At 35.1% G+C, this 11,387-nt stretch overlaps 1 protein-coding gene across 1 annotated transcript; it reads right to left on the bottom strand.

Annotated features, from left to right (window-relative positions):
* Positions 1-3,269: 3,269 nt before the first annotated feature.
* On the bottom strand, positions 3,270-10,798 carry LOC104226469 (cytochrome b5 domain-containing protein RLF). Its single transcript, XM_009778482.2, has 6 exons — positions 10,666-10,798; positions 9,900-9,984; positions 9,381-9,765; positions 7,804-7,938; positions 4,354-4,404; positions 3,270-3,613 (listed from the first exon to the last, which is right to left on the bottom strand). The coding sequence occupies exons 2-6, from the start codon at positions 9,930-9,932 to the stop codon at positions 3,537-3,539; spliced, it is 681 nt and encodes a 226-aa protein (XP_009776784.1). The 5' UTR covers positions 9,933-9,984; positions 10,666-10,798; the 3' UTR covers positions 3,270-3,536.
* Positions 10,799-11,387: the final 589 nt, after the last annotated feature.

Below are 11,387 nucleotides of genomic sequence, written 5' to 3'. Positions count from 1 at the left end.
TGTGTGTTAATAAATTGCCCAAGAGCGCGTGAAGGCTAAATAAACCTGTGTCTAACAGCTAATTAGCCCTTCTTTTTTGAAATTTATATTTCTTTTTATTTTCTCCTCTTTTTCTTTATATTTCACCTTCCTTATTTTCTTCACCTTTCTTCATTTGAATCCATCTGAAATTTTCTCTCTTTATCATTTTTGATTTTTTTCTTATCTTTCTCGTTTTACCCGTGTGTAGCTATCTTCTTTAACAATTTAGGTATCTCCTTTCAACAATCTTCACAATTCAGGTCTATCATAACCCTAATCTTCTATATCGAATTAGGAGCAGAAACCCTAGTTTTTATCCTGCTTTTCGAATGGAAGCAAGAATAGACAATGCAATCAAGGTTAGAACCAAGATTAATTAAGAAAATCGCTACTGAGTGTAGCCATTCTTTGATGAGAGCAAAAAGAGAAAATGAGTTTTTTACAATTGACCCACTAGTTTTAACCCTAGCCTCCTTTTTTATTTTTAGTAAATTTTTATAATGATATAATAAAGTGTACTAAAATCTTAATTAAGTCTGTTTTTAGATTAAGATAAAGAAATATTCATGTAGATTGTCACATGGCAGATTTTAAAAATAATTTCGAGAGTGTATTACATGCACTAGTAAGAATGCGACGAGGGAGCTTATTATGAAGGGAGATATATTTTAGGGGGTCTTCGGGGACATGTGATAGTTTATGTAGGCAACTGACAAAGATTGTATAGTTTAGACGGGTTTTAGGATATTAACTCAATGTAAATTACATTACTAATCTTCTCACTTTAGTCACTTAGTTGGATTTTTTTTTCTTTCTTTTGTTATACCTTTTCTATCTAATTTTTCTGGTCACCGTACAATCTCACAATCCCTTTGTCAGGAATATACCTCTAATAAATTCCAACTCCTCTTCAAACGCATACCCCTAAAGTGTTTCTGGCTTATGGCCTTCCTAAAAAAGAAAAATTGTCTTTTCATAAAAAGCTTAACAGGCTTGTATATATTCTGCTCTGTTCTCTTCAGTGGCTGCACCCCAGACTAGTCAGAAAAAACTAATTTCAAGGGGTAAAGTGAAATAAATCACTCTTTAGGTTTTAGTAGGGATGACAAATGGGTTGATTTGACAGAATTTGGGCGGGTCAAGATGAGTTAGGTCAATAAATAGGTCATTGCCCAACTCAGCCCAAAACATACTTCGTCTAAGATGGGCTGGGTCAAGATGGGCTAAACAATAGGTCATAACCCAACCCGTCAAACTTGACCCATGTTTTAGAATCATGCTTATCTTGCATAAAAAAAAGTCTTACCTTAAAATGTGTAAATTGAAAAATATTTTTCGGGGTGGGGGGGTTGGGGTGGGTGGGTGGTGCAGAAAAACGAAAAAATAGAAAATAGAGAATTAAAAATATAAAAAAAAATTGAAGGGGGGTATGAGGGTAGGGTGAGTGGGTGGTGCAGAAAAATAAAAAAATTAAAAATTAAAAATACAAAAATAAAAGTAAATATTTTTTTAAGGGGGTTTGCGCGAGAAAATTCTCGTTGGATTTTCTTTTGTAGGAATTGATTGCAAGAAGAATATTGCTAACGTCTCACTCTGGTTGTAATGGTTGAGAATGAAATTTGTTGAAGATTAGGAGAATGGCTAATACAAAAAAGAAAGAATTACAAGAAAATACATATGACTTCACACCATAACAAAAAATGGCCCATGTTTTTAAGTTTTACCCCACCTAGCCCACATTGTACATATTTTGAAAGCACTTGCAAATTCAAAATCTGTGTTCTTACAACCATTGCTTTTAAAAGCTATGGAGTTAATTCTTTGTTCTCACAACCATTGCTTTCACTCTCTCTTCTTCTCACATCTTCTACATATGCTTCAAGGGGCCGTGTATTTTCTGATTCTCCTCTTGTGTCACCTGCTTGCAATGTAAGAAAATTGAAGAGTAGAAGTCCACCATTGAAGACCATTCAAAGCTTTGCTTTTGATAATGGTTTTTTTTTTTGAATTTGTTAGTTGTTTGGATCGGGTATTGTTCCAATTGATTGAAAATATCAAAAGAAGTTCAAAATTTAAATTTGAGGTGATTTGGAGTAGATTTGAGCAGGATTTGAGTTAAATTTCAGAAAAGACACAAGGAAGAAGACGAAGTCAGTTTTTGTATAATTATGTATAATCTTGTATAATAGTGTATATGAGTGTAGAAACACACCTTATACACTATTATACATTTTTATACACCTTTATACAAGCGTCTGTAGACGAATTTCTTCCACGATTTTCAGTTGCGATTCTCGTTCAAAACTAGTCCAAATCTCCATTAAATGACTTCAAATTTTATATACAACATCCTTATACTATTTCTAACAAGTCTAAATAACACTCACTCCAAATTTCTCACAAAATCAAATTCGAAATTGAAACCCACATTTTAAGCTTGTTAAAAATCTAATCTTCACCACCCAAATGAATTTGGTTTGTTGAATTAATATTTGAGTCACGTTACTGATTCAAAAATTAATTTAAAAGCTTCAGGACTCTTTTTTAAAAATTAAATAGTAATTTTGAGAATCTATTTGAGTTGGATGTTGAATCTTAGCCTATTATTTTTTGGGCTAGTTGGTTACTGTAAATTGAAATATAGACTATAAAATTGAAAAGTATAGAGCTCAGTTGTTCTAATGTGAAATTTTCCCTACAAAAAATAAAAATTGAAAATATAAAAAAAAAAGTAAAAAAGAAATAATTTTGAGGGCGGTTTGCGCGGGGAATGGGGGGGGTAGGGGTAGGGTGGGTGATGCAGAAAAATAAAAGAACAGAAAATTAAAAATATAAAAAAATAAAATAAAATTAGGGCAACTAAGTAAATTTTTAGATAAGTTGGGTTAAGATCCCTTTGTTTTGGGTGAATTTCATGGGTTATATTTGGACTGCTTAATGAGTCAGAATAGACTATAAAAAATAATGGATTAAGTTGGGCTCAGCCCAAATTGACCCATGAGCTAAAATATTTGTAGCTCAACCCATTACTCTCTTGGCGGGTTGGCAGGCTGGATGAGTTTAAGCTCAAATTGCCACCCCTAGGTTTCAGTTTACCTACATTCTCAATTTGCTTAGTGATAAAGAAACACAACATCATTCAGACAAGCAATTAAAATTAGTACACAATAGCCAAATAATGAAAATATAACAGAAGATAATTCCGACTTCTAGGGAAAAAAAAAAAAGGAAAGAAAAATAAGAGAAACTTGTGCAGGTGTTCAACCGGAGGAATATTTACTCTATTCATTTCTTATTATGAAATTAATAAAAAGGATGTCGCTTTGTCATACAGTTTATAGAGAATCAAACTCCTTTTCTATAGAATGGTTAGTCCAATGTACTATGGGCTTATAGACTTTTCCACAAAAGAAGCGAATGTCCTCTGTTCAAGTCATCTGCTTGTAGTGACAATGCTCATCTGATACAATGGAGAGATCTCTGTCATAAAAGAGAGCTCAGGAAACAAGGATTCTTCATTTGCTGTCATCCAAAATGCCCACAAGACACTTCTCCAATAGAAATTCAGCATTAACCCAGGCATGGTATTTGTCTGAACAAAGTGTTAAAGAATGCAAGTTTTGATGAAACAAAGAAAAATTCAAATTCTAAGCAAGGAATACTAGTGTTGCAAACTCCAACATTAGAAAGTTCTTTGCCCTGCCATTCATCAGATCCATTTAAGAAAATATATCCTTATTGCGTTTGAAAAGGCTCATAATTTTACGTCAAATATCATCCTATCACAATTGTTAATCCGAGCATCTTGACTAATCCACCAGGCAGTCTATCCAACCCACAAGCACAGGTCACCAAGTTAATCATGCCGACTAAAGTTGGACCACATGGGCTCACACCAATAGTTGTAACTATGATTCAAACCTGGAATCTGAAGGTGGTTACTCCCTTGCTTCAACCACTAGACCATTGACCATCCCCTTGGAGACAACGACCATTATTAATATTTCCTATATGCTCTCTGTGTGTGTGTCTGTTGAGGCAGGGAGGAGGGGAATCAGGGCAGGGTGAGGAGGGTCAGGATAACTTTAGCAGATGCAGAATAATGTACACATGGTACACATAAAGCCTGATGTTAGTATTGCTGATGGAAGAGGAGCTCCATCAGCAATGGCAGAAGAGGATCCACTTTTCATGTACTTTTTGTGCAACCAATCCGATAATTAGTAATCTTTAACAGATTCGATATGGAGATCCCATTAAACTTTAGTTGAATCTAGTACGGCTATATGAGTTTTACAAACTAGGAAAATAACAAGAGCTAGCAGAGGATACTAAACAATGCCGTGCAATCTTTTCCTACGGCCTTCAACAGCATGTCAACACCTGAAAAAGAGAAGGTAAACAAACTAGTCCAAGTAAATAAAATTCATAACTTAATATCAAAATAAAGTTTTCCTTGGTTATTACTAAAGGAATCTATTGAATGCATGAACAAGTGAACAGTAATCGTGAGGAATGGGACAAAAACAACAGCACAGAGGATAGACAAGTATCTTGGAGTGCAAACAAATTACAAGAGGTAGAACGCGGGAAAGGAATAATGAACTACTTATATATACTTCTGACAAAGCATCAGTGAAAAGTAGAAAGTGAAAATGTCACCAGTTGATTTCAAAGTTAACTTCAGCAACAGCTCCTTGAAATCAGAACATTTCCATCTTTTACAAATTCCATGACAGTTTATCAGCTATCACTTGCAAAAATAGGTCAAAATAATGAAGGAAATTAAAAGAATTTTCATGTCAAATATAAAAGAACTATTGACTTAGAAAGAGTTTAAAGTTCTTGACCATTCTGGAATCTTTACCAGCTGCCTGGCATATCACCAAATCCATAAACATTCCTTTTTTGCTATACATAAATAGGAATTGAACTACAAAGAATCATGAGGATTCCAGCTAAAAAAAAGTCTAATTTCGAGGCTTTAGAAGGAATTCTATTTAAGAGGCTCACTTGAGCCTCCAAAGTCCACAATCTGCCCCCACCGCCGGAAAATTCCCAGAAAAGAAAATAGAAGAAAAAGACTGCGTTAACAGACAATGGATTCCGAGTTGAGAGCACATGGAAATCAGGAGACAATTAGGTCAAAAAAGATTATCCAGTGGTTCTCTAATAATGTTTTCAGAAGGGATTCCCAAGGCAAGGAAGATGGCAGAGGATGTATACTTCTTCGCAGGGGTGGCAAACGAGCAAGTTGGGCTGAATTTAAGCGGGTCAAGATGGGTTAGGTCAATAAATGGGTCATTACCCAACCCAGCCCAAAGTGTACTTGAGCTAAGATGGACTAAACAATGGGTCATAGCCCAACCCGCCCAACTTGACCTATGTTTTAGAACCATGCTCATCTTGCATAAAAAGGCCTTTTACCTTAAAATGTGTAAGTTGAAAAATATTTTGCGGGTGGGGGTGAGATTGAGGAGGGTGGGTGGTACAGAAAAATGAAAAACAGAAGATTGAAAATACAAAAAAGAAAAGTAAAGAAAATATTTTTGAGGGGGTTTGGGTTGGGTATAGGGTAGGGTGGGTGGTGCAGAAAAACAAAAAAACAGAAAATTAAAAATACAAAAAAAAAGTAAAATTGGGGGTAGGAGGAGGGAGGCGTGGTGCAGAAAAACGAAAAAACAGAAAATTAAAAATACAAAAAAAAGTAAAAAATTTTTTTTGAGGGGAGGGGGGGGGGGTGCAGAAAAACAAAAAAAAATAAAAAATTGAAAATGCAAAAAAAAGAAGAAGTAAAATTAGGAAAACTAAGTAAATTTCTAGATAAATTGGATTGAGATCCCTTTGTTTCGGGTGAGTCTCATGGGTTGTATTTGGGCTGCTTAATGGGTCAGAATGGGCTATAAAAAATAATGGGTTAACTTGAGCTTAGCCCAAATAGACCATAGACTAAAATGTATGTAGCCCAACCCATTAATCTCTGGGGAGGGGGGAGGGTTAGGGTGTAGAGTGCGTGGGTAGGTGGTGCAGAAAAACCAAAAAACAGAAAATTGAAAATACAAAAAAAAGGGGATAGGGGTTAAAGTGGTGGTGTAGAAAAACGAAAAAACAGAAAATTGAAAATACAAAAAAAAAAGTAAAATTTTTTTTGGGTGGGTGGGGGGTGGGGGGTGGGGGTTGGTGTTTGGTGCAGAAAAACAAAAAACAGAAAATTGAAAATTAAAAAAGAAAAAAAAAGAAAGTAAAATTGGGGCAACTAAATAAATTTCTAGATAAGTTGGGTTTGAGATCCCTTTGTTTTGGGTGAGTTTCATGGGTTGTATTTGGGCTGCTTAATGGGTCAGAATGAACTATAAAACATAAATGGGTTAACTTGGGCTCAACCCAAATACACCCATGAACTAAAATATTTGTAGCCCAACCCATTAATCTCTGGACGGGTTGGATGGGATTGGGCTCAAATTGCCACCCCTACTTTTTCAGATAGATAGAGTTAACCATGCTGGTTTCCTAGGTCCGCACACAACATACATCTAGTATGGCGACTCTATGATTTACTGCTTACTGAGAGCAACATTTAGCATATAACTCAGGTCCATAAACCTCATGCCACCATCCCATCCTTTCCATATCCTCTTCATAAAAGCAGGGAATGGAGGAATCCACCCTCACAGTCAAGTCTCACATTATGATATGCATGAACCAGAGATTATGTCTTCAAAAACCTTCCCCTTTGAGATTTATTTTTGGAAAAGTAAGCTGTTTTATTCAGAATTCTAGCACCAAGTTGATGCTGTACGAAGCTACAAAAGCCTTCTCTGGACTATTTGCCCTATGTGTCATGTACTCAAATGAAATCCAATACATTGTCAGTGTTATTTACAAAAGCAATACTGCACCAAAAACTTATGTATCGTAAGCATTGGATCTTTACAAAAGATAAAACAAAAGATCTCTCTAAAACATCTTTGGTTCCTCTCTTACCAGGCTGTCCAAAAACTACATGTAAGGAATGGTTCTCAACCATCTCCTGTGGATGTTCTTGAGAAACCTTCTAAATTTTGTTACTCATAATTTCTGGTTCTCATGTTATACTAGGGAAATTATAATAAATACACTTCATACACATTGCCTCAAAAGGTCAGTTACACAAGAACATTGGTCAATGAAAGACAACGTAAAAGTTAAGGGAGACTAACATGAAAAACTCGAGGTTACCACAAAAGTTAATGCTCAGTCATACTAAAGGTTCCGGTAAAAATGAAAAACTCTTTAAGAGGCAAGGTCAACTCACTTATAAGTTATATCAAATGCTACAAAATTTCTATGGCATTATACCACATGTAATATTTAAATATTCATTACACCCAGGGCAATGTGAGCGTCACTGAACCTGCCACATCAAGGTGCAAGAACATAACAGTTCACCAACTCCTTTGGTATGTATGGCCCACCACGTAATCCCACTCGCTAGGACAACTCTTCATTAATACTCCAGGAGAATGAATTTCAAACAGTGAATGATGTAGCTCACCAGCAAGACTCATCTAAATAACTAGTTAGTCTCAGAAGCAAAAGAAAATGTCAAATTGTATGCTACTAAGTTGACAAACTGGCAAGCTCAGACTATGAACTGAAACACCGAGTATCTTTGAGGACAAAAGAACTATTGAGATTGAAATGCATCTGGCACAACATGGTACAGTAGAAAGCCAAGATGGGACAAGAAATGATTTCCATAACTAATTAACGAGATAGAGCAAAGCAAAATTTGATCCATACCTCCTGGGTGAAACTTCATGTATGGTGTTATATTGTAGACATGGCCTTTAAGAACAGTCCACATTGAATCTTCATTTTGGTGTTGCTTAACTTCATTTATTGATATAAGTCTCCTATTGGACTGTCCTTTCAATCCTGAACAACAGATGCAAGAAAACTGGAATAAGAAGCACAAGAAAGAGAAGTTCCACGGGAGGAAGCCAACCAAGTGATTGACGATTATGCACTTTATATGTCAGACATAGGGTAGAAAATTACTGTAGTACAACAAGGATTTGCATGTTCCCTTCATTTGTTTACTCTACTTCTGTTATGGAGGGAGAAATTTTTACTAGACTACCCATAGTAATGAGTACAATAAACTTTTAACCTTGGTTTAATGCATCAAGGCATCTGAAGATTGATTCCAAAGGACATGCAAAATGAAAGTTAACTGCAGAGCAAGCTGCAATTTTGAAAGGTTTTACAATTCTATGTTGGTGAGTAATAGCTACTTCCTATTTCCCACTAAAGCCTGTTCTATGCTTGAGGCTTAGACACTCAAATGAAACAGGATCAATTTCATTTGTAAAACAGTAATATGCAATATCTTTTATAATAGAACAGTAGCGTATATTAACACAATATCATCTGCAAGTATCATGCACCACGGAACCTCATTCTACACACAATAGGTACTTGTCTAGAGTTTGTATACGGAATAATATCTTCACATCAAAGGACTTTTTAGACAACCTATACATTTAGGGGACCCTTAATTAACCCTAAAAGACAAACTATTTAGTATTGGAATGAAATAATCCCAAACTAAAGTGGCATAGGTTTAGAGTATTCATATATCTTGCCCCAATTAGCTTAGAATAAAGGCACAATAGATCAATTGATTGATTGATATCGCATGACCTTCTGAAGTAGTTCTTTTGTTCATCGGAAGTCTTTTACATCAAAGGTTTGTTATTCCTCAATTGGCTTATAGGATTTCCAACCAGCCTTGGTATTAGAGCCCAAGATAAGCTCATGAAGTTAGGGGTTCAAATCCTCCTTTTCGAAAGTTGCGCAACATCGCATGCGAAGCCTGGTAAATGGACTAACAAGGACGAAGTGGATCAACAAGTTTTCTGGTCCATTATTGGACAGGATTTTTAGGCTCTGTTACAGCTCAAGCTAAGAAAGGATACAATATCCAGCATTAGACATTCACATATTCGCTCCTTATCTTGTGCTACCTAATGGATTTAACGAGCCAAATCTAGTTGATCTATTAACTACTTTCATTAGCAAACGAAACTACAAATGCGTCTAGGCATAGCAACAAAATCACTTTTTTTACCTGATATAGAATAATGCAAACAAGTAATACATCTTTTTTGTTATTCTGGAAGGAATTCCACATATGAAGTACTATACTTATACGTCTATTGAACTATAACCTGTATAAAACTCGGTGAAATAAAGCCAAAAAGGCGAACTTGGAAATGCATTTATACCCTGTTTCTTTTCTATCCTTATCAATATATAATTGGAAGAACGACAAATTTCAGAATAAAGTGCGGAAGATTACACCAAGAGATTCTTACCTGCAAGGTCAGGATGTGTTCTTGTAAGCTTAAGCCAGTCCATCTGGCTATAACCCTTCTCAAAGGGAACCTTGGCTCGAGCTGCAGACTTCCTAGCAGGCTTTATCTGTTCTTTAGAAACTGTGACTGAAGATCCACCATCTCTTGATGCTACTTGACCAGAAGTTCGGCTCACTTGCTTGCGTGGAGATGTGTCTATAACATTGAAAGACAAAGAACCAACTGTTCCCTCCTTCTTTGTGGTAGCATTGCTGTCCGATTTACCTTCCCATGGTGCATCATTATTTTGACTAATACCAGCATCATTTGAGGGCTCATCTTTTATTCTAATTTCACTAATATCTTGAGCGAACTTCTGTGCGTCTACATTATCAGGTCCACCAACCTAAAAAGCCCAATTGATCTTTCAGGTTCAACTGATAAAAGAGGAATTTAACAAGGTAATACGACTTGATCTTCAAGCATGAATGTCTCACATGTCCTTCATTACATGGTGTTATTACTTATTATCTCAATTACCTGACAGAACGTGAAATCATCATCATTAGCCATTGCTAGCTCAGCTGTGTAATGACACCAACCAAAAAGGTCCTCTTCAAGGAATCTGGTGAAAATAAAAAAATTAACATTGATAACAAAAGTCAGTTCCTCTTCCTTTTCCACACTCATCATTCTTCTAAAATTGTTAATTTGTATTTAAAAGGCACAGTATTGAAGTAGTGTTCTATTGTCCAGTAGGGTGATATGAGTGCCCCATATAGCTGACATTAGTATTTGTATTCAAAGACTGTGGTGCATAGCTTTAAGCGACGACGCAAGAGCTTTTAATAACATTGGCTAAATCATGCACAAGTAATGAAGAAAAGGGTCAAAATTTTCACCTATCAAAACAGTTTAACTTACAATCAACTTGAAGAAACTCTACAACATACCTAAAATCATGAATTTAAAGCACTGAGATTGATCACAGTAACCAAAAAATGAGTCAACTCTCAAGCAATCAATCAAGTTCAAGAAAATCTACAACAGTCATAATATCATGAAATCAAAGAACCACATTAATCACATTAGCTTAAATCCATCAAAAACCCCATTCTCATCCCAATTACCAATAATCAGTAAAAGGGTCAACTTTTCACCAATTATTGAATCAAGTTAAAGAATTCTAAAATGGTCAGATAATTGCCACAACTCTTTAAAGACGAATTATCAATTCAAATTACAAATTCTCAGATAATTCAGAAACTAAACATAGTTAAAAAATTGCAGAGGGTGTTAAATTCACCATTTTCTTGTGATTCTTGATGTGTTGTTTTTCTCTGCTTGCTGCTTCTGGAAGCTGACCTTTTCTTTTTAACTGCTACAATGACACAATGTTCGTTCAAAGATGATGGGCGGACTAGCTACGCTACATTCTTGAGTTTCTTCACCCTTTTCTGATTCCTTATGCATTTGGTGTGGTACCATGTGCATCAAGAGGAGTACAACCAACTGTAGTATTTTTTATGGTAAATTGACATTGTAACCCCTAACTACTTCAAACATAATAAACTACCCATTTACTTCTTTTTTTTTTACCCCTCTTGATTTTGTTGTTTTTAATAAGAGATTTTACTTTTACACATAAAAGATTTTAAAATAATATAAAGTAAATTTTTAAATAATTATTTTCTTATATTCAAATTATAAAAGGTTATGTTCACCTATTTCCTCGATTCGTGGGAAGAAAAAAATATATTGTACTCCCTCTACTTTAAAAAGATTGATATTATTTCATTATTCGTTAGTTTAAAAAAGATTGACATCTTTCAATATTTTCATATGAAATTTTTATAGCCACACTAGTGATATGACATGTGGCACACCACAAGTTTCAAATTTTTTACAGCCATATTGTTTGACAAAAAGTATAGATCTTGGTTCAAATAATTAAATTTATATAAACAAGGGTTAATCTTAGCTAACAATAATACCCTTAGATGGAGCTCTTGTAGAAACAACAAATAC

Source organism: Nicotiana sylvestris, chromosome 9, assembly GCF_000393655.2.
Source record: "Nicotiana sylvestris chromosome 9, ASM39365v2, whole genome shotgun sequence".
In the NCBI taxonomy this organism is placed as follows: Eukaryota; Viridiplantae; Streptophyta; class Magnoliopsida; order Solanales; family Solanaceae; genus Nicotiana; species Nicotiana sylvestris.
The sequence above is the reverse complement of the archived record's forward strand: the minus strand, read 5'-3'. Positions and strand labels throughout refer to the sequence as shown.

What these genes read in the sequence shown, in the direction of transcription:
- LOC104226469 (XM_009778482.2), bottom strand. Translation starts at nt 9,932, where the DNA reads ATGGCTAATGATGATGATTTCACGTTCTGTCAG. An exon ending in ATGATTTCACGTTCTGTCAG is followed by an intron (nt 9,766 to 9,899) that starts GTAATTGAGATA and finishes TGGGCTTTTTAG; the next exon opens with GTTGGTGGACCTGATAATGT. An exon ending in CATGAAGTTTCACCCAGGAG is followed by an intron (nt 4,405 to 7,803) that starts GTATGGATCAAA and finishes TCTCTTTTTCAG; the next exon opens with GTGTTGACATGCTGTTGAAG.